This window comes from Nicotiana tabacum, chromosome 2 (genome assembly GCF_000715075.1).
Source record: "Nicotiana tabacum cultivar K326 chromosome 2, ASM71507v2, whole genome shotgun sequence".
In the NCBI taxonomy this organism is placed as follows: Eukaryota; Viridiplantae; Streptophyta; class Magnoliopsida; order Solanales; family Solanaceae; genus Nicotiana; species Nicotiana tabacum.
The window spans coordinates 8,390,303-8,415,032 of NC_134081.1; the positions used below are offsets into that span (position 1 = coordinate 8,390,303).

General features: G+C 38.6%; 1 protein-coding gene across 1 annotated transcript; it reads right to left on the bottom strand.

The window, feature by feature from the left end:
• Positions 1 to 20,459: 20,459 nt before the first annotated feature.
• LOC107763483 (protein NUCLEAR FUSION DEFECTIVE 4-like) lies at positions 20,460 to 23,513 on the bottom strand. Its single transcript, XM_016581965.2, has 2 exons — positions 21,593 to 23,513; positions 20,460 to 20,906 (listed from the first exon to the last, which is right to left on the bottom strand). The coding sequence occupies exons 1-2, from the start codon at positions 23,412 to 23,414 to the stop codon at positions 20,902 to 20,904; spliced, it is 1,827 nt and encodes a 608-aa protein (XP_016437451.1). The 5' UTR covers positions 23,415 to 23,513; the 3' UTR covers positions 20,460 to 20,901.
• Positions 23,514 to 24,730: the final 1,217 nt, after the last annotated feature.

The following is a 24,730-nucleotide window of genomic DNA, read 5'->3' on the forward strand; positions in this document are numbered from 1 at the left end:
CTTCAACTTTTGATCTGTTAACCATTCAGAATCAACATGAGGCCCCCGGGATCTCAACCAAATATACCAACAAGTCCTAAAACCTCATATGAACTTAGTCGAGCCCTCAAATCACGTCAAACAACATCAAAAACACGAATCACACCCTAATGCAAGCCTATTGAAACTAAGAAAATTCAACTTCTACCAACGACGCCGAAACCTATCAAAGCATGAATGATTGACCCCAAATTTTGCACACAAGTCATATTTGACATTTCAGACCTACTCTAACTTTCGGAATCGGAATCCGACCCCGATATCAAAAAGGCCACTCCCGGTCAAACTTCCCAAAAATTCAAATTTCACCATTTCAAGCCTAATTCCACTACGTACCTCCAAAATCACAATCTGGACACACTCCAAAGTCCAAAATCACCAAACAGAGCTAACGAACCATCAAAACTTTATTCCGAAGTCGTTTACTCATAGGTCGACATTCGATCAATCACTTCAACTTAAGCTTTCAACTTGAGACTAAGTGTCTCATTTCATTCTGAACTCACTCCGGACCCGAACCGACTGCCCTGGCAAGACACATAACATCTATAAAGTACAAAATGAATAGTAAATAGGAGAATATAGCTATAATTCTCAAAAATAACTGACCGGGTCGTTACATACTATATTCTCGAGAGTTTGTAGTTTTGACATATCTAATCACAAAAGTCCAACATTTTATTCAGTGCATTAAAAACTTTGATTGTTTTGAATCAAAGATACCTTTAGTACTATATGCTGAAGAGTTTGTAGTTTTGATATATCTAATCATAAAAGTCCAACATTTTATTAAGGACATTAGGGGAGCCTTAAAAACTTAGATGTGTTCTTCTGGTTTGAATCACAGATACTTCCAGTATAATCTACTGGAAGTTTCTGAGTTTGACATATTAATTCAGAAAGGTCCAGTATATTGTACTGGTGTTTTGTTCTATACCATTTTATGCAGCATTTTTTCTAGTTTGAATCAAAGATACCTCCAATACTATATGCTGGAGAGTCTGTAGTTTTGACATATCTAACGACAAAATTCCAGCTTTTTATTCAGGATAGTAGGTGAATATTAAACATTTAGATATATTCTTTGTGTTTGAATCATACATACTCTCCGTATATTTTATAAAAGTTTGTAAGTTTTATACATCAATTCAGAAAGGTCCAACATATTATACTGGATATTTTGTTCTGCGATTAATTCATCTACCATCAGTTTAACTCTGTGTTCTTTAATGAATCATACATATATTATTAGTTATGATCTGAATTACAAACGAGAAGAATCGTAGATTAACGCATTGAGAAGAATAAGAAGATTAAACCAGAAAATTTGAAGAATCAGAAGAATAATCGTGAGAGCATACTTCAATCTATAGATTGACGCCGCAAGATTCTGCTGAAACAGAGTATAAGGTCATGCCGCGTAAATTTTATAAACAGAGTAGGGGTATTTTTGTCAACAAATTATTTCCGTGCTAATTTACTGGCTAATTATAGTTGACTTTTAATTATGTGGCTAAATTTGATTGACCAGCAGTTAAAATGGCTAGTTATAAATTTTTCACCTGAATATTCGATCCACAATTGAAAATGAAAAGAAATTCTAATTACATAATTAACCTAAATAACAGCACATACAATTATTCAAACTAAAAATAGCCGGTCAATGTATAATACTCCCTTGGTTCACTTTTAGTTGTTCACTTTTGACTTTAATGAAGTACGTATTTTATAATTTTACCCATAATAATGATAGCATTTTCAAAAATCTTATGAAATGATTGGGGAAATGAGTAGTTAATGATAATGTAAAACAGGAAAAAAAGATTGTCTTTCTCTTGATTTAGTATAATCGACAAGTAAAAATAAAAATGCATTTTTAGTATAGTGAATAAGTAAAAGTGAAAATGCATTTCGTAGCGACAATTTCAGCAAATTTACCATCCATGACTACATTTAAATTTTATAGCAAATCCATGAAACAAGAGATCGATTGTTTTAAAGTGAAACAAGAGAGCAACAAGCCTAATAGCTCAATTGGTTAGACCCTTATTTACCAAGCATGAGTCTTGAGTTTGATTCTCAACAATAACATTTTATTTTATTTCTGTATTTCGCCTTGAGCGCAACAAATACAATTGATACAGGTTGTATTTGTTGCGCGAATACAGCTACATCTGAATACAAGTGATACAAGCTAGTAACAATTGAAAAATAGCTACGAATAGTAATTAGGCAAACTATAATTATTAGGCTCTAAACTATAGTGCTTTATGAAAATGCCTTATTATATGTATACCATCTATAAAAAGTAAACAATAAAAATGACCGACTATTTGTGTAAAAATCCCTTATGAAGCTGTTAAGAAGTATTAATTTTATTTATTTCTTGTTAATGTCCACTGTGGTAGTGCTTGGGTGGGGTCAAAATCTCTGTTAATTAATACTTCCATGACCTTTATATTATACTAACATTGTTGTTATACAAAAAGTGTCGTATAGCTTTTTTACTTCATTAATTTCGAACATTTTTAATAAATACTGATAATTATAGAAAATTGTGAAATTATTTCAGAAAAATTAATTCTGATAAAATTAGATATTAGTATTCTCGCACGAAATTTCCAGTGCCACCAAAAACTGCGCAAGCACACATCCAAACATTCTTTAGTGGGTATGGCTTTCAAATACGAAATCATTTTCCCTTCATCATCATCTTCTTCTTCTTCTTCTTCTTCTTTTTCGTCATGTTTATTTCCAAAAATAGGTTAGAGTATTAGCTTTTTGTTATTAATTTTTCATACTCAGAAACAATCTTTTTGTTATAAGAAACTAATAACCCAAAGAATTTTCCAAAAAAAAAAAAAAGAATCTATTTCACGTGTACTTTCTGCACGCTAGGAGGTGTCTACATTCCACCCCACGATCCCAACAACTTTTCTTCTCGAGTCTACATTTTGCTACATTTTAGCTTTTGCACTCCCCTGAGTCATCAAGTTTTTATAGAGCTAATGCGTAGTTTATGCGTTCGGTAGAACTTAGTAACTTTGGTATAAATTATATATGTCTTAGAAAATCTATTGTATATATACAAATTATTAATTTAGAACTCAATTTCAAAAGTTTATCTTTAATGATAAACTTTTACTTCACATGTTTAAGATCACAAGTTTCAAAAGTTTTTTTACCATACATAATTATTACAGAGGAATATAACATATTTAAAACCACAACCGTCATTAAAAAAAACAATCGTGATGAGTCAAATTATGTAACATAAATTAAAACGGATAAAGTTATATTTTTATGACATCTTCTGGTAAAAGGGGTAGGCTCTTCTTGCATACTGACAACAGTGCAGTCAAACTTTTTTATAACAGCCTCAATTGTTCCGAATTTTTTGGTTATTATAACGAATTGTTATTATAGAGAGCATATATTATAACATATCATGAAATTGATTTCATAAGAACTTGACTTTTATATTGAATAACTGTTACATAGCAATGATATTATAGATGGGTTACTGTACAAACAAATTCATTTGTTCAATTAGATGAAAGCTACAAAAAACGAGTAGAAGCATACGTTGAATTTAGGGGTGGGCGTTCGGACAGTTTAGATTGGGTATGAAAATTTCTGTTTGAATTTTCGATTTTAGGATTGAAAAAATGATAATCCAAATCCAATCCAAATAAGCTCGGATTGGATTAGATTTTTTAATTTTGATTTCGGATTAATCAGTTTGGATATGGATTTTCGGTTTTGAGATTATAAGTTTAGATGTTTCTTATTTTTACAAAAATGAATATCCAAATGAAGTATTCATGTTAAATTGTTTGAAAAGTTCTTCATTCTCACCGCAATCATGAGCCGCTGCCGCAACTTGTCACAGTCCCAATTTTCCTCCGTAGGACGTCGTGATGATACCTAGTCTCTAAGACTAGGTAAGCCTAACAATTTGCAGAATAGCTGAATATAAAACGGAACTGAAATCTCAACATATGAAATATAAACAAGAACTGCATTTTAAATAATTATAACTCCCAAAACCCGGTAGAATTAAGTCACAAACTTTTAAGAGAAAATACTAAGTATCTCTATACAACAGAGTCTAAAGAGAATAATAAGGATAGAGGGAGACTCCGAGGTCTGCGGACGCTGGTAGATATACCTTGAAGTCTCCATGTACAGTCCAGCACACTGGTATCTGGCTTAGTGGGAAGAACCTGGATCTACACAAAAAAAGATGTGCAGAAGTGTAGTATAAGTACACCCCAACGGTACCCAATAAGTGCCAAGCCTAACCTCGGTAGAGTAGTGATGAGGTTCAGTAAGGGCCCTACTAGAATAAAAGGAAATGAGGCAGAAAATATAATAATACAATAAAATGACTGAGAAATGAACAACGAAAAATTTCAGAAAGGTAACAACACAAAAAATAGAAGTAAACAATAGGGGCGCTCCCGAGGTACCGCCTCGTAGTCCCAAATATAAATACACAACAGGGGGATCTCCCAAGGTACTGCCTCGTAGTCCCAAAAATAAATATGCAACACAGGATCTCCTGAGGTACCGCCTTATAGTACCAAAAGTAAATACACGACAGGGGGAGCTCCCGAGGTACCGCCTCGTAGTCCCAAAAGTAAAGATGCAACAGGGGATCTCCCGAGGTACCGCCTCGTAGTCCCAAAAGTAAATATGCAACACATAATCTATGGAACAACGAATTTACAGCAGAGAAGCATATAGTTAAAGACTAAATACAAGATCACAGAAGCACGTAATACAACTAAGCATGTTGCACACATTTCAAGTAAAAGTTAAGATACATTGACATGCGATACTAGGCTAAACATGACAGTTACACATGCTAAGGAAACTCAGTTAAGGAATTTAAAAGAAGACTACTCAGCAAGAATTGAAATTTCTATATTTAGCCCGTGTACGCACTCGTCACCTCGCGTACACGACACTTAAGTATCACAAATGGTTACAACAGTACCAAATTCTAAGGGGATTTCCCCCACACAAGGTTAGATAAGTCACTTACCTCAAATCTCGCTCAATTAGTTGATAAGAATGCCTTTCCCTCGACTTTCCGATTTCGAATGTCCCAAATCTAGCCAAAATCAATTACATACTATAAATACAACTACAAGAAATTAATTTAATAATGAAAATACGACTTTAACAAGAAATTAGAGTATCGTCCCAAAAGTTGACCCGGGCCCACATCTCGGAATCGAGTAAAAGTCACAAAATACGAACAAACATTCGACCACGAGTCCAACCATACCAATTTTATTAAAATCCGACATCAACTCGGCCCTCAAATTCTCAAATCTTATTTTCAAATCCCTAGGTTCAAACCCTCAAATTGTACCTCAAGAACATGTAATCTAGTCGAAATACTCAATGATAATTCAATATTATTGACTAACAATGATCACAAGTGACTTATCTCAAGTTTTTTCGTGAATTCTCGCTCAAACATCGCCTCAACCTGTGTTTGAAAGGTCCAAAATAACAAAAATGTCAGACCCTTCTGTTTTTGTACTCTGCCCAGGGGTTTCGCATCGGCGACCCAATTGGCCGCATCTGCGGTTTCGCAGATGTGAGGTCCTTCATCGCTTCTGCGGCTTCCTTCACTTCTGCAGGCAAGAAGTCCGCTTCTGCGGATCCGCTTTTGCGGTCTCTTCTTCGCTTCTGCGACGCTGGCTGCCCCTTCCTTCACTCTGCATCTGCGGAGCCTTGCTCGCACCTGCGGGCTCGCAGATGTGGAAGCCTTCATGCACCTGTGACACAACTCCAGGCCAAGCCCCAAATCCTCTTCTGCGCCTTGCCAGCCGCACCTGTGGCAGCGCAACTGCGAGAATAGTTCTGCAGGTGCGATTGCACCAGAAGGTAGAAAATCTCAGCTTTGTTCTAAGTCTGATTTTGATCCGTTAACCATTCGAAACTCACCCGAGGCTCCCGGGACCTCAACCAAATACACCAACAAGTCCTAAAATATCATATAGACTTAGTCAAGCCTTTCAATCACATCAAACAACAAATAAAACATGAATTGCGCATCGATTCAAGTCTAATGAACTTTAAAACTTCAAACTTCTACATCTGATGCCGAAACCTATCAAATCAAGTCCGATTGACCTCAAATTTTGCACATAAGTCATAATTGACATTACATACCTACTCCAACTTCCGGAATCAGAATCCGACCCGATGTCAAAAAGTTCACTCCCGGTCAAACTTCCCAAAAATCATCCAATTTTCCAACTTTTGCCAATTGACGCCAAAATGACCTACAGACCTCCAATTCAACATCCGAACACGCTCCCAAGACTAAAATCACCCTACAGAGCTATTGGAACCGTTGAAACTCTATTCCAGAGTCATCTTCACACAATTCAACCTATGGTCATTTCCTACGACTCACACTTCCACTTTTAGGGACTATGTGTCCCATTTCAATCCAAAACCAAAATCAAATCCTCCCGGCAAGTTACGTAACCACAAAATGAAATAGAGGGAGTAATAATTAGGGATTCGGGGCTAATACTCTCAAAATGACCGGCCGGGTTGTTACATCCTCCCCCTCTTAAAACAACATTCGTCCTCGAATGAGTATAGAGATATACCTGAAGTGATAAAGAGATTAGGATAACGGCTGTGCATAACATGCTCAGTCTCCTAAGTCGCCTCCTCGACCGGATGACCCCTCCACTGCACTTTCACTAAAACGATGTTCTTTGACCTCAACTTTCGGACTTGCATGTCCAAGATGGCTATCGGCTCTTCAACATAAGATAGATCATTATCCAACTAGAGTGATCTGAAGTCTAACACATGAGACGGATCGCCGTGATATTTTCGGAGCATGAAAATATGGAATACTGGATGAACTGCAGAGAGACTAGGTGGTAGTGCAAGTCTATAAGCCACCTCTCCAACCCTCTCAAGAATCTCAAAAGGCCCGATATATCTAGGGCTCAACATGTCCTTCATCCCGAATCTCATAATACCCTTCATGGGTGAAACCCGAAGCAAGACCTGAAACCTAACCATGAATGCAACATCGCGAACCTTACAATCTGCATAACTCTTCTGCCTGGACTGTGCTGTACGAAGTCGATCCTGAAACAATTTAACCTTTTCAAAACATCCTGAACCAGGACTGTACCCAATAACCTAGCCTCGCCCGGCTCGAACCAACCCATTAGAGACCGGCACCATCTACCATACAAAGTCTCATACGAGGCCATCTGAATGCTTGACTGATAACTATTATTGTAGGCAAACTCCGCAAGTGGCAAGAACTGTGTTATGACCCGATAGGTCATCTTTAAATTTAATAATTATTTCTTTGTTCTAAAACCTAAAATAGAACCACTTAGCTTTTTTCGACTTGCATGCATAGTTCGTAAATTTTTTCGGAAAGTTTTATGTGAAAAATTAATTAAAATATGAAATAGTGCTTCAAAACTCATTTGAGTTGACTTCGATCAACGTTTTGAGCAAACAAACCCGGATCAGTATTTTGACAGTTCCGATAGATCCGTATCATGATTTGGGACTTGGGCGTATGCTCGGAATTTTATTTAGAGGTCCCTAGCTTGAGTTATTGCCATTTGTCAAAAAAAAAAAGTTTGAAAGCTTATAGATTCTAAAGTTTGACCGCGGATTTGACTTTATTGATATCGGGGTCAGAATCCGATTCTGAAAATTTGAATAGCTTCGTTATGTCATTTATGACTTGTGCGCCAAAGTAATTTCGATGTTATTTGATGTGATTTAAGACCCCGAATAAGTCCGTATTAGTTACGGGACTGGTTGGTATAACTGGACGAGGTCCAGGGGGGCTCGAGTGAGTTTCAAACGAGTTTCAGACTATTTTGTAAAAAATTGCAGCCCTGGTTCCGGTATGTCGCACCTGCGCGATCTTGGCCGCAGGTGCATGCCCGCTTCTGTGAAGGAAATGTCGCTTTTGCGACGTTGAGGCTGGGAAGGAAGCTGCGAAGCTTCGATCGCAGGTGCGATACCGCTTCTGCGGCCAGCCGATCGCAAATGCGCACCCCATCGCTTCTGCGGCTCCTTCTTGCGCAACTGCGCAGCCGCAAATGCGGCCCATTTTTCGCAGATGCGGAACTAGCCTGACTGCTTGGCTTCGCTAATGCAGCCCTTATGTCGTAAATGCGAGGCCACAAATGCGACCTTTTGCCCGCAAATGCGAGACTGGGCAGAACATTAAGGGGTCAAAAATGGCCATTTTTCTTCATTTCGTTTGGGTTTTGGGCGATTTGAAGGAGTGTTTCACGACTTCGAACTAGGTAAGTGTTCCATATCATATATTGATGATATTTCATAAATCCATGTCTATATTCATCGTTTATTTCAGATTTAGATCGAAGAAATTTGAATTTTTGTAAAACTATTCAAAAACGAAAATTAAGGATTTAAAGGTCCATTTTGCATCGGAATTTGATAATTTTTGTATGGTTGGACTTGTCTCGGAACGGGTGTTCGGATTTCGTAAGTTTTTCGAGATTTGAAATATGGGCCCCACTATGAATTTTTTAGATGAATTTCAGATTTTAATTCGAAAAATTAGTAATTTCATATTGAATTAATTCCTACGATTCGTGTTGAGTATATTGAATTGTTTGTGACTAGATTTGAAGCTTTCGGATACTAATTTGCGAGGCAAAGGTTTATTGGAATCTTGAATTTGATTGCAAAGCGAGGTAAGTATCGTGGTTAACCATGACTTGAGGGAATAAGACTTATTTGTCTATTTGCTACGTGATTTAATGTGCGGGTACAACGTATATGTGAGGTGACGAGTACTTATACATTGTGGTTGAGTCAAAGCATGCGGGTGGAATTTGTTTATTGTGAATAATTGCCTATTTAATTAAAGATATTCCTGCTTAAGTTATTATTATTTATTTGATCATTTTTTATGAAATTATTGTTGAATATTTTGGAAGGTGAGGTCGGTATTCTGGTAGTGAATTGATTGATACGTATATATCCCTGCATTTTGATACTCTTCCGAATTTATATTATTATTTTCATGGTAAGGAAGAGTGTAAAAGTATAAAGGGTGATGTCGTGCCAATTTCACAATATTATTTATTGAATTATGAAGTGAGGAAGAGAGTTAAAGCATGAAGGGTGATGCTGTGTCATTTTCAAAGAGTGTAAAAGCACGAAGAGTGATGCCGTGCCAGAATAGTGTAAAAGCACGAAGAGTGATGCCGTACCAGAAGAGATTTAAAGCATGGAGGGTGATGTCGTGTCAATCTTATTATTTATTTATCAATTTATGGAAAGAATGAGAGTAAAAGCACGAAGGGTGGTGCCGTGCCATTTTTATATTATCAGCTGCTCATTTTATTATTGATGAATTAATTGGTTGCTACGTGACACTTCTCCTGCTGAAATTTTTATATCATTCCCCTTCGCATGTTCCCTCTAAAATTTATAAATTGTTATTTATTGTGTTATTATTGTTTCGTATTTGTATATACTTGTACAGGTTATTTACGTACGTGTCTTGTCATAGCCTTGTTACTACTTCGTCGAGGTTAGGCTCGACACTTACGGAGTACATGGGGTCGGTTGTACTCATACTACACTCTGCACTTCTTGTGCATATTTTGGAGTTGGTCCCAACGGCGTACCATAGACTTGCTCAGATTCAGCTACCCAGAGGAGACTTGAGGTATAACTGCACAGCGTCCGTAGTTCTGAAGTCCCCTTCTATCTTATCTTAGCTATGTATTATCTTTCAAACGGCTTGAATTTTATTCAGACCTTTATTTGTATTATCCTAGTAGCTCGTGTACTTGTGAGACCAGATTCAGAGATGTATTTTGATGATTAAGTTGTTGTGGTCTTCCGCACTTTATTTCACTAATTGACTTCCGCTTAAATTGATTTGTTTAAAAATGGTTAAGATTTTTCTAACTTTGGCTTGCCTAGCAAGTGAAATGTTAGGCGTCATCACACTCCCGAAGGTGGGAATTTTGGGTCGTGACAAACTGATCCCAAGGCACTAGGTTACCTAGGTCTCACGAGTCACGAGCAAGCTTAGTAGAGTCTGAAGGATCGGTAAGGAGACATTTGTACTTATCTCTCAGAGGCTATGAAGTTTAAGAACAATATCACTTCTTTTTATTCTGTCTTGCGAATTTTATTCTATCATCGATGATTGAACCATTTTATTTTTATTCTCTCGTAGATGGCGAGAACACGTAATACATCTACTGACGGATAGGGACCAGAGTCCCCGGTGGAAACTATGACTAGAGGTAGAGGTGGAGGCTGAGGTCGTGCCAGGGGACGAGGTAGAGGCAGAGGTAGAGCTCAGTCTAGAGCTCGAGCAGCAGCACCTATTGTAGAACCTCAGGTGGATTTGGAAGCAGAGGTTCTAGCTCAGACTGTGCCTATCGTACCAGTCCAGGTCCCAGAAGGATTCATAGCTACTCTAGTACTTCAGGACGCTCCAGTCTGTTTGGTGAGCCTTATGGAGGGTGTGGCCCAGATTGGTACATTTCTAGTGGCACCAGCCATCTCACAGGCTGGGGGAGGAGCACAGACTCCCACTACTCCCGCTCCGGAGTAGATGAATCCCTAGTATCAGGCTTCAGCAGCCCCGCCAGTTGGGATAGTTCAGCCAGTTATTGCGACACATGTCGATGATAGGCCCGCCATGTCTTCTGAGTCTTTATTGAGGTTGGACAAGTTTACTAAACTCTTTCCAGTTCACTTCAGTGGTATACCTTATAAGGACCCACAGGATTATCTTGACAGCTGCCATGAGGTGTTGCGGAATATGGGTATAGTTGAGACCAATGGAGTCGATTTTGCTGTATTTCAGATGACAGGTTCCGCCAAGAGGTGGTGGAGAGATTATATGTTGACTAGACCAGCTGGGTCGCCTGCATTGACTTGGGAGCAATTCTCATGGCTATTTCTAGAGAAGTTCCTCCCTATCACCTTGAGAGAGGATTACCGCAAGCAATTTGAGCGTCTCCAGCAGGGCAGTATGACTGTTACTCAGTACTAGACCCGTTTTGTGGATCTAGCCCGTCATGTTCTCCTTTTACTTCCTACTGAGGGAGAGAGAGTGAGGAGGTTTATTGATGGACTCACTCACCCTATCAGGCTTCAGATGGCCAAGGAGACCAGAAGTGAGATTCCCTTTCAGGAGGCTGCTAATATTTCTAGGAGGATCGAGATGGTTCTTGCACAGGAGAGAGGGAAGGGGTCTGATAAGAGGCCTCGCCAGTTCGGTGGGTTCAGTGGTGCTTCGTCTGGAGGCAGGGGTAATTTTGGTAGGGGTCATCTTCCTAGGCCGTTTCATTCAACACTTCAGGCATCTCACGGTGCTTCAGGTAGTCACGGTCCTAGTGCACCTCCGATCCAGAGTTTTTAAGGTGGTTACTCAGGGCCGACAGGGACAATTTCAGGGTCAGCTGTCACAGCAGCCAAGGTCCTGTTATACTTGTGGTGATACGAGGCACATTGCTAGATTTTGCCCCAGGTCTCAGGGCAGCATGCAGCAGCACAGTTCTCGTGCTATGATTCCAGCACCGATTGCTTCACCGCCCGCCTAGCCAGCTAGAGGTAGGAGTTAGGAAGCTAGAGGTGGAGTTCAAGCCATTAGAGGTGGAGGTCAGGCCGTTAGAGGTGGAGGCCAGCCAGTTAGAGGCCGTCCCAGGGACGCAGTTCAGAGTGGTAGGGCCCAACTCCGATTTTATGCTTTTCCAGCTAGGCCTGAGGCTGAATCATCCGATGTCGTGATTACAGGTATTGTTCCAGTTTGCCATAGAGATGCTTCAGTTCTATTTGATCTAGGATCTACTTATTCCTATGTGTCCTCTTATTTTGCTTTATATCTGGTGATGCCTCGTGATTCTCTGAGTGCTCCTCTGTGTGTATCCACTCCGGTGGGAGATTCTGTTGTGGTAGATCATGTCTATCATTCGTGTGTGGTTACTATTGGAGTCTTGAGACTAGTGCGGATCTTCTATTTCTTGATATGGTAGATTTTGATGTCATCTTGGGTATGGATTGGTTGTCACCTTATCATGCTATATTGGATTATCACGCCAAAACGATGACCTTATCCATTCCAGTGTTGCCTTAATTAGAGTGGAAAGGGATTCCTGTCCATTCTATCAGTAGGGTTATCTCTTACATGAAAGCTCGGTGTATGGTCGAGAAGGGGTGTCTAGCCTATTTGGCTTATATTCATGATCCCAACACGGAAGCTCCTTTTATGGTTTTAGTTCCAGTTATCTGTGAGTTTCCAGATGTATTTCCTGCAGATTTGCTGAGGATTCCACCTGACAGTGATATTGACTTCTGTATTGATTTGGCTCCGGGCACCCAGACCATTTCTATTCCACCATACCATATGGCCACGCTGGAGCTAAAGGAATTGAAGGAGCAGTTATAAGACTTGCTTGATCAGGGATTCATTAGACCTAGCGTCTCGTCCTAGGGTGCACCAGTATTATTTGTAAAGAAGAAAGATGGTTCAATGCGGATGTGTATAGATTATCGATAGTTAAACAAGGTCACTATCAAGAACAAGTATCTGTTGCCAAGAATTGATGACTTATTCGATCAGCTTCAGGGTGCCAAGGCATTTTCAAAGATTGATTTGAGGTCTGGTTAACATCAATTGAAGATTAGGACATTCGATGTTCCTAAGACAGCTTTTCGGACTCAGTATGGGCATTATGGATTCCTAGTGATGTCATTTGGGCTGACAAATGCCCCAGCAACATTTATGGATTTGATGAACCGGGTGTTCAAACCCTATTTGGATTCTTTTGTGTTTGTATTCATTGATGATATCTTGATTTACTCCAGCAGTCGAGAGGAGCATGAGCAACATCTTCGAATTGTGCTTCAGACTTTGAAGAATAATCAGTTATATGCCAAATTTTCAAAATGCGAATTTTGGTTAGACTCAGTTGCCTTTTTGGATCATGTTGTATCGGCAGAAGGCATAAAAGTGGATCGTAAGAAGATTGAGGCAGTTTAGAATTGGCCTAGACCTACTTCAGCTACAGATATCTGAAGTTTTCTGGGTTTGGCAGGTTATTATCGCCGGTTTATGGAGGGGTTTTCATCCATAGCATCCCCACTGACCAAGTTAACCCAGAAGGGTGCCCCATTCAGATGGTCAGATGAGTGTGAGTTGAGCTTTCAGAAGCTTAAGACTGCCTTGACCACGGCGCCAGTATTGGTATTGTCCATAGGTTCAGGATCTTATATGGTATATTATGATGCATCTCACGTTGGGCTTGGTGCAGTATTGATGCAAGATGGCAGGGTGATTGCATATGCGTCGCGGCAGTTGAAATTTCACGAGAAGAATTATCCTGTTCATGATTTAGAATTGGTAGCCATTGTCCATGCTCTAAAGATTTAGAGGCATTACCTTTACGGTGTCTTGTATGAGGTATTCACTGATCATCGTAGCCTACAGTATTTGTTCAGGCAAAAAGTTCTCAATTTGAGGCACAGAAGATGGTTGGGGCTATTGAAAGACTATGATATCACCATTTTGTATCACTCCAGAAAGGCCAATGTGGTGGCCAATACTTTGAGTAGAAAGGCTGTGAGTATGGGCAGTCTTGCGTATATTCTGGTTGGTGAGAGACCGTTAGCTGCAAATGTTCAGACTTTGGCTAATCAGTTCGTGAGGTAGATGTTTCAGAACCCAGTCGGGTTCTAGCTTGCACAGTCACTCAGTCGCTCAGTCTTCTTTATATGAGCGTATCAGAGAGCGACAGTATGATGATCCTCATTTGCTTGTCCTTAAGGACACAGTACGACACGACGGTTCCAAACAGGTTGCTATGGGGGAAGATGGAGTTCTGCGGATGCAGGGTCATATTTGTGTGCCTAATGTGGATGAGCTTTGTGAATTAATTCTGAAAGAGGCCCACAGTTTCCGGTATTCTATTCATCCAGGTGCCGCCAAAATGTATCAAGATTTGCGGAAACATTATTGGTGGAGGAGAATAAAGAAGGATATAGTTGCATATGTAGCTCGGTGTCTAAATTGTCTGCAAGTCAAGTACGAGCATCAGAGACCTGGTGGTTTGCTTCAGAAGTTAGAAATTCTTGAGTGGAAGTGGGAGCGTATCACTATGGATTTTGTTGTTGGGCTTCCACAGACTCAGAGAAAGTTCGATGCAGTATGGGTCATTGTGGACAGATTAACCAAGTTAGCACATCTCATTCCAGTAGCAGTTACCTATTCTTCAGAGCGGTTAGCGGAGATTTTCATCTGCGAGATTGTACGCCTTCACGGTGTGCCCGTGTCTATCATTTCTGATCGAGGTACGCAGTTCACCTCACACTTCTGGAGGGTTGTACAACATGAGTTAGGCACACGAGTTGAGTTGAGTACATCATTTCATCCACAGACAGATGGACAGTCCGAGCGCACTAGTCAGATATTGGAAAATATGCTTTGCGCTTGTGTTATAGACTTTGGAAGTTCTTGGGATCAGTTTTTGCCACTTGCAGAGTTTGCCTATAATAATAGCTACCAGTCGAGCATTCAGATGGCTCCATATAAAGCATTATATAGGAGACGGTGTCGTTGGCCAGTTGGGTGGTTTGAACCGGGAGAGGCTCGGTTGTTGGGTACCGATTTGGTACAGGATGCCTTGGATAAGGTCAAGATTATTCAGGATCGACTTCGCACAGCTCAGTCTAGGCAAAAGAGTTATGTCGACCGTAAAGTTCGTGATATTGCATTCATGGCAGGAGAAAGAGTATTGCTCCGGGTTTCACCTATGAAAGGTGTAATGAGATTCGGAAAGAAGGGCAAGTTGAGCCCTAGGTATATCGGACCCTTTGAAATTCTTGAAAGGGTGGGTGAAGTAGCCTACAGGCTTGCACTACCACCTAGTTTATCAGCAGTTCATCCGATGTTCCATATGTCTATGCTCCGAAAATATCATGGTGATCTGTCCCATGTATTAAATTTCAGCTCAGTCCAATTGGATAATGATTTGACTTATGAAGAGGAGCCGGTAGCTATTCTAGCCCGGCAGGTCCGGCATTTAAAGTCTAAGAGTTATCCTTCAGTTCGGGTGCAATGGAGAGGTCAGCCGATAGAAGCATCCACCTAGGAGTTCGAGTCGGATATGCGGAGTAGATATCCACACCTTTTCACCAGCTCAGATATTTTTATAATTTCGTTCTAAGACGAACATTTGTTTTAGAGGTGGAGAATCTGATGACCCGATAGGTCATCTTTAAATTTAATAATTATTTCTATGTTCTAAAACCTAAAATAGCACCATTCATCTTTTCTCGGATTATGTGCGCAGTCCGTAAATATTTTCGGAAAGTTTTATGTGAAAAATTGATTAAAATGTGAAATAGTGCTTTAAAACTCATTTGAGTTGACTTCGGTCAACATTTTGAGCAAATGAACCCAGATCAGTATTTTGACAGTTCCAGTAAATTCGTATCGTGATTTAGGACTTGGGCGTATGCCCGGAATTTAATTTGGAGGTCCCTAACTTGAGTTATCGCCATTTGTTTAAAATTGGAAGTTTGAAAGGTTATAGATTCCAAAGTTTGACCACGAATTTGAATTTATTGATATCGGGGTTGGAATCCAATTCTAGAAATTTGAATAGCTCCGTTATGTCATTTATGACTTGTGCGCCAAATTTGAAGTCATTCCGGATTCATTTAATACTTTTTGATATAGGTTTTGTAAAGTGAAAAGTTTGAAACTCATAAGTCCAAATTGAGGTGTGAATTGTAATTTCGATGTTATTTGAGACCCTGAGTAAGTCCGTATTATGTTACGGGACTAGTTGGTATAACTGGACGAGGTCCCGAGGGGCTCGGGTGAGTTTCGGACGAGTTTCAGACTATTTTTGTAAAACATTGCAGGCCTGGTTCTGGTGTGTCACAACTGCGCGATTTTGGCCGCAGGTGCGTGCTCACTTCTGCGAAAGAAATGTCGCTTCTGCGATGCTGAGGATGGAAAGGAAGCTTTGCTTCTGTGAAGCTTTGATCGCAGGTGCGATACCGCTTATGCGGTCAGCCGATCGCAAATGCGCACCCCATCACTTATGCGGCTCCTTCTTGCGCTTCTGTGCAGCCGCAAATGCGGCCCATTTTCCGCAGATGTAGAACTCGCATGACTGCTTGGCTTCACAAATGTGGCCCTTGTCTCGCAAATGCGAGGCCGCAGATGCGACCTTTCGCCCGCAAATGCGAGACTGGGCAAAACATTAAGGGGTCGAAAATGGCCATTTTTCTTCATTTCGTTTGGGTTTTAAAACCTCGGTTTTTGGGCGATTTGAAGGAGTTTTTCACGACTTCGAACTGGGTAAGTGTTCCTTATCATATATTGATAATATTTCATAAATTCATGTCTATATTCATCATTTAATTCGGAATTAGATGGAAGAAATTAGAAGTTTTGTAAAACTTTTCAAAAACGAAAATTAAGGATTTGAAGGTCCATTTGGCATCGGAATTTGATAATTTTTGTGTGATTGGACTTGTCTCGAAACGGGTGTTCGGATTTTATGAGTTTTTTTTAAATTCGAGACGTGGGCCCTACTGTAAAGTTTTTAGATGAATTTCGCATTTTACTTCAGAAAATTAGTAATTTCATATGGAATTAATTCCTACGATTCGTGTTGAGTATATTGAATTGTTTGTGACTAGATTCGAAGATTTCGGACACTAATTCGCGAGGCAAAAGTTTATTGGAATCTTGAATTTGGTTGCAAAGCGAGGTAAGTGTCGTGGTTAACTTTGACTTGAGGAAATATGACTTATTTGTCTATTTGCTACGTGATTTAATGTGCGGGTACAATGTATATGTGAGGTAACGAGTACTTATACGTTGTGGTTGAGTAAAAGCATGCGGGTGAAATTTGTTTATTGTGAATAATTGTCTATTTAATTAAAGATATTCCTGCTTAAGTTATTAGTATTTATTTGATCATTTTTCATGAAATTATTGTTGAATATTTTGGAAGATGAGGTCGGTATTCTGGTAGTGAATTGATTGATAAGTATATATCCCCACATTCTGATACTCTTCCGAATTTATATTATTATTTTCATGGTAAGGAAGAGTGTAAAAGCATGAAGGGTGATGCCGTGCTAATTTCACATTAATATTTATTGAATTATGAAGTGAGGAAGAGAGTTAACGCATGAAGGGTGATGCCGTGTCATTTTCAAAGAGTGTAAAAGCACGATGGGTGATGCCGTGCCATAAGAGAGTTAAAGCACGAAGGGTGATACCGTGCCAGAAGAGAGTTAAAGCACGAAGGGTAATGTCGTGTCAATATTATTATTTATTTGTCAATTTATGGGAGTAAAAGCACGAAGGGTGGTACCATACCATTTTTATATTATCAACTGCTCATTTTATAATTGATGATTTAATTGGCTGCTACGTGACACTTCTCCTGCTGATTTCTATATCATTCCCCTTCGTATGTTTCCTCCCAAATTTATAAATTGTTATTTATTGTGTTATTGTTGTTTCGTATTTGTATATACTTGTACATGTTATTTACCTACGTGTCTTGTCATAGCCTCGTCACTACTTTATCGAGGCTAGGCTCGACACTTACGGAGTACATGTGGTCGGTTGTACTCATACTACACTCTGCACTTCTTGTGCAAATTTTGAAGTTGGTCTCAGCGGTGTACCATAGACTTGCTCGGATTCAGCTACCAAGAGGAGACTCGAGGTATAACTGCACAACGTCCGCAGTTCTGAAGTCCCCTTCTATCTTATCTTAGATGTGTATTATCTTTCAAACAGTTTGAATTTTATTTAGACCTTTATTTGTATTATCCTAGTAGCTGGTGCACTTATGACACCAGATTCAGGGATGTATTTTGATGATCGGTTGTTATGGTCTTCCACACTTTATTTCAGTAATTGACTTCCACTTAAATTGATTTGTTTAAAAATGGTTAAGATTTTTCTAATGTTGGCTTGCCTAGCAAGTGAAATGTTAGGCGCCATTACGGTCCCGAAGGTGAAAATTTTGGGTCGTGAAAAACTGATCCCAAGCACCCCCAAAATCCATCACACACGCACGAAGCATATCCTCCAATATCTAAATAGTGCGCTCGGACTGTCCGTCCGTCTGAGGGTGAAATGATGTGCTCAACTCCACCCGAGTACCCAACTCACGTTGTACGGCTCTCCAGAACTGCGATGTAAACTATGTACCCCGGTCAGAGATGATAGATACCGGTACGCCATAAAGCCTAATAATCTCGCGAATGTAAACCAGAGCCAGCTGCTCCGAGGAGTAAGTAGTAACCACAGGAATAAAATGAGCTGACTTGGTCAATCTATCTACAATCATCCAAACTACATCGAACTTCCTCTGAGTCCGTGGGAGCCCAACAACGAAATCCATAGTGATCCTCTCTCATTTTCACTCTGGAATCTCTAACTTCTGAAGCAATCCACCCGGTCGCTGATGCTCATATTTCCCCTGCTGACAATTTAAGCATCGAGTTACATATTCCACTATGTCCTTCTTTATCCGCCTCTACCAATAGTGCTACCTCAAGTCCTGATACATTTTTATGGCACCTGAATTAATGGAGTACCGCGAACTGTGAGCTTCTTAGAGAATCAGCTCATGCAAACCCTCTACATTAGGCACACATAGCCTGCCCTGCATCCGTAATACACCGTCATCTCCAATAGTGACTTCCTTGGCATCACCGTGCTGAACCGTGTCCTTAAGGACAAGCAGATGGGGGTCATCATACTGACGCTCCCTGATACGATCGTAAATAGAAGACTGAGAAACTATACAAGCCAAAACTCGACTCGGCTAGGAAATATCCAATCTGACAAACTGGTTGGCCAAGGCCTGGACATCCAAGGCTAAAGGCCTCTCTGCTACTGATAGATATGCTAAACTGCCCAAACTCTCTACCTTGCGACTCAAGGTATCGGCCACTATATTAGCCTTCACGGGATGATAGAGAATGGTGATGTCATAATCCTTAAGCAGCTCCAACCATCTCCGCTGCCGCAAGTATTCAAGTAATGAAATTATTATCACGGAAATACAACATAGACATTAATACGGCCGATAAGAAGTAATAATAGTAAAACCATGTCCAAATAGAAAGTATTCCGACAGTAACTTAGTAATTAATATTAAATATGTGAGATAATATCTAATAGGTAGGGTATTGAACATATTACTATTGGCATATGAATAATGGATCAAATGTAAAGTATAAAAATTTCGGATTTTCGAATATCCAAAAATACAAAGTACCAAATCCAATATCCAATCCGAAATCCAAAATTTTTAAAAATCCAATTCATTATCCGAAAATTCAAACCAAAAATCCAACAAATTCGAATTTCGGTTTGGATTTCAAGTTTGCCCAAAGTATGACCACCCCTAGTTGAATTGGTTGGTTTGCGTTTCTCAGACTCTCACATTTGAAGGGAATAAATTAAAATTCAAGGAGTCCTTTTGTCTATTTTGCTCTATTATTATGTTTAGGTGGGCATACATATTTTGGACATGTTTATACATAATGGTGAATGTCCCAAGAAAATATTAATGACGACATTAAATTTATGCCATAATGTGAAACTATACAGAAAGATGAGGGCGAGAATTACGTTGATGGCGAGAATTAGGGTAAAAGACTAGTAAGTAGTCAAATATTTTTCTTTGTCATATCAATAGTTTTAGTATTATTTTCATATTTTCTTATCCTTAGAGTTTTATATTACATGTTATTTCTTTTGCTTCTGTTATCCTATTATCTTGCTATTGATATTGCTTCTCTTTTATGGTTTTTTCACTACTATATTTCTTCTTAAAACTGCTATGATTATGCTTTTCTACCGAAAATAGCTTCTTTACCTTCGCAAGCTAGGAATAAGCCTGCATACACTACCCTTCCTGAATTCCACTTGTGAGGTTTACTGGGTTGTTGTTGTATAATAGAAAGATGAGACAACGAATCCAAAAATAAATGGCAGACTACTTTAATTTGTGTCTCTTCTATTTTCTTTTTATTTTTATTTTTGGCAATGCACCTTTGTTATTTTCAAGTAAAAGCCAAATTTTTGCTACGAGAATGACCTTTTATTTTGGTTTAGTGGTGTCATATTCATGGCTAGAAATACATGGTTCACCTTGATCCTGGCATTTATGATTCGCAGACATTATTTGTAATGTTTATTACCTAGGCAGATTTACTCTTGTTTAAAGTATGACATAAGTCTTGTGAATATCATGACTTCAATTTTTTATATGCTTTTGATCATCTCATACTTATTTTTCCAAGGTTGGGGGAAAAGAAGAGGAAATTATGGCGAATAATGTGACAATATCTTTAATTTCTAAACATTATTCGTCTCACTGATTAGATTAACAAATTATTTTTACAGCTAGATGTTAAACAAAGAAAGAATAATAGTGCTTTGAGCTTTCCCTAGAATCAATGACCAAGCGTACTACTAAAAATAGTCATTCTAAGTTCACAAGCTTAGATAAGCAACTTTATGTGCAGTAACTTGTTCTTTAATCAATTCCCCTAGAATCATTAAAAGCTTTTTTAAAAATAATCCTCTAATTATACATCTATTGAACATTATACAATGCATCGGGAGTCTTGAAGCAACGATAAAGTTGTCCGTATAATCTATATGACACGCGTTCGAGCTGTGGAAGCAACCACCAATGCTTGCATTAAGGTAAGTTGTTTACAACGCACCCCTTGAGGTACGACCTTTCCCCGAACTCCACGTGAATGCGAGATGTTTTGTGCACCTGGCTACCCTGTAAGGGTTAAAAGTTATATTTTTCTAAGAGCATACATATATAGTATTGATTAGTAGCTAGTAGCAATCTTCTCTATACATCAATCCACAAATCGAAAATACCCTTTATCTCGTACTACTCTCTCGATATATAGAATCTAATCTGTAGCAACAAGACTTTCTTAAATTCATCGTAGCATGAAAAATGATAAACTGTTACTATTATTTTCCTGAATTTATTACGAGCGAAACAGCTTAGCAGCCAAGAAAAAAAGACCAAAAAATAACAAGACCATGGGAATAATTGGTACAAATAGTTAGTATCTATTATTCAAAATACAACAGCATATGTTATGACTCAACAAATGCTCATAATTCTGTAAGACATGAACTTAGAGAGCATCATTTTCCTTTTCTTTTTTGGGCCTGAGACAGAAAAAAGGGTAGCCCGGTGCACTAAGCTCCCGCTATGCGCGGGGTCCGGGGAAGGACCGGACCACAAGGATCTATTGCACGCAACCTTACCCTGCATTTCTGTAAGAGGCTGTTTCCACAGCGCGAACCCGTAATTAACCTCCCGGTCGCATGACAACAGATTAATTTATTTAACTAATGCTGCAGACCGAAGATTTGACTAATCCTTCCTAATAACACAAAGTTTTATCAGTGTAATTTACATTACATGGTAACGAAATTAAGAACTACCTATCTTTTTTTGTTGGATTTTTGGAGAAGAATCTGCAGCTGTTTGTAATGTTGCTGATGATGATACCTCTGAGACTCTTATCTGTTCAAGATCATCAATAACAATAGCTTGTTCTCTGAACTTCTTATATATATCACCTTTGTAAAATTTCCTTGTTCTAATCACCAGAATTAAGGAAACAGCACAACTAATCAATGTAGCTCCAGTAATTATAAGAAAAGCCAATTTGTAACACTCCACTCCAATGCATGTTAAATCTTCACCATCTTTCCTTTTTAGCCCTTTTGCTAACATTTGCTTAGTAGCAACTTTATCATATAAATGTCCAGCCACTTTAACATTAAGCAAATATGCACCAACAGGGCTAGCACCAGCACCAAAATTATACAATGTAGAGTAGTATTTTAACCCGAAGAGTTCAGATATAATCGCGAAAATTAAAGGCCATTGAGCACCAAAGCAGAACCCCATTAGTACAGAGGCGATATAGAGAGAATTAGGGACGCCAAACGCGATGAGAAGATGACCAGCACAGGAGAGAAGGAGGACTAATGTGAGCATCAAAGGACGAGGGCATTTGTACTTTGTCAAGAAGATTTCTGATACAAAACCAGAGACAACTCGTCCGAGGTAATTCCATATGCTTACTAGTGACACAAATGTTGTGATGCTTTTCTCCGGATAACCCAAGGCCTTCCCTATTTGGCCTAAGTTGTCGATTGCAGTTAATGTCCCGCCCACGCCAAATGTTGTAGTTGTGAATAAAATGATCATGTCTATACTGAAAAGTGCTTGTAATATTGTATAATCATCTCCTCTTGGTGGTGGATTGAACACATTACTAAAGCAAGAAGTAGTCTTTTCATCACATTCTTTTGGTAATTCAGGACTCGAAGCTAGCTTTTGAGGCTGAGTTAGTTCTACTGAAGCTAGATTTTCGCTAACAACTTTCAAAGGGTGGTCATTCAATGCTTGTTGTTTAATATTCCAAAGTTTAAGATCTTCTTTAAAGACAATAACTAGAGGAGCAAAGAGCAAAATTAGTACAACTGCTGCACTACCTGAATACTCTGGCCTTGTGAAATTGACCTTATTTTGAACGATAATAATAATCATGATAAAACCAGCAAGACCAAGTGAAATATAGAGAAATTTGTAGAAAATTTTGGTCTCATTAGCCTGTCTAACAACTTTCATAATCCGAATCGTTCGAAGAAAAATACAAGACACAACTGCTGGCAACCAACCAATTAGTAAAATCAAAGACTTACCATTATTTCCATAAAAAGCATGGTATAATTGAGTAATAATAGCACCACTTAAGCCAACAAAACCTTTCAATAATCCTAAAAGACTTCCTCTACTTTCTGGGAAATTCTTAACACAAGTAACTAAAGCACCCGTATTAGCAAATGTTTGTGAATTTGCACCAATACAAATATACAAACACATTTGCCAAATAGCAGGTTTAGCTATATGTCCTGAAACTGATAACCATATCATAAAATACCCAAAAAAGTTCATAATTGCTCCTATAAATAAAACAACCCAAGGTGGAGTTACCTCATTTATTAGGCCTGCAATAATCCCAACATTACCACCTAAATCTTTGAAGAAACTTAACAAATTTAACGTCGTTTGATCATATCCTAACGACGATTTGATTTCTCCACTGTAAAGACCAAACATGTAAGTTGCACCAGCCATTGACATGATTAAAAGGGAAGCGAAAACCATGAACCATCGGCCTGTGAAAAAATGGTGGCCGAAATTCGCCATTGCTCTAAGGCCACCATTTTTGTTCAGATTAGTGTTCACCATTTTCTTGACTTAGGGTAAGGATTCTGGTGATTTCAGCTTTAATGTTTTTTTGGTTATGTAAATGATTGAGTGTACTATGGCATGTATATATATTTGTGTGGCAGTGTTAATGACTTACTTGAGCTATATGTAATCTAAAATTTGCATTGACTTAGTAATTGAATATCCTTTTTTGCTTTTTGCAAGTGGAGGGTGGGCCTTGTAATAAGGAAAATGACAATTTCATTTTTCTCAGTCTTAAACATGTAAATAGCATGTTGTACAAAATGAGACGATTCAATATATCTTTACGTGTGAATGTTAGTTTTGGAGTGTCCGCACCGGACAGTAACGAAGCCAGAAATTTTCTTAAGGCTTTTCAAACTTGAAAGAAATGAAAAAATTCTCCGACAAAGGATGTTCAGTATATGTTATATACCTCTAAAACCTAAAATTTACCTATATACATAGTTAATTTTTCGATGAAGGGTGATCAATTGACCACCCTTTAAGACATGTAGCTTCGCCTTCAGAATTTAAATTCGATGGCTTCGACATTAAGTTCTTACCATTGAATCACTGCACTTTTAAATTAACTATAAGTTTAAACAAATATTGAAGTTTTAACAATATTCACTTATAATTACTCTTTGTATCAAGAAGTACTGGTCTTAGTTGAACCCGGTAAAACCAACCTTATCCGTCTCTTGGTCAGTACCAGAGCCACATCCAATATGCAATGAATCTCCTTGACAAAAGAAAAATACGAATTCAAATTTCAGGTGTAGCATTTCTTGGATTCTAAGAAGGTGTTTGGCTAAGCTTATAAGCTGGTCAAACTGGCTTATAAGCACCTTTTGACTTATCTACGCGTTTGGTAAACACTCAAAGTGCTTATAAGCCAAGTGCTTATAAGCTAAAATCAGCCATAAGTCATAAGCCGGTCACCCCCAACTTATGGCTTTTCAACTTATAAGCACTTTTAGTTTGACCAACACTTTTACTAGTTTATCCTTAATAATATTTTCTAAATCATAAAATACTTTTTCCAAAATAAATTTCTTAACTTTCTCTTCATTCCATATTCGTTATTAATTCTTTTCTTTACAAAGAAATTTTTAATTTATAATCTTTTGAAAAAGATTCAAGGGTATTTTAGTCATTTTAACAAAAGAATAGCTTATCAGCATTTTTTAATCAAACACATCAACTGCTTATTATCAGTTTCAGCACTTCTATCCAAACACGTAAATGCTTATTTTAAAAATCAGTTTCAGCATTTAAAAAAGCTTTTCAGCACTACAAGCTTATCAGCTATTTACAATCAGCTAATCCAA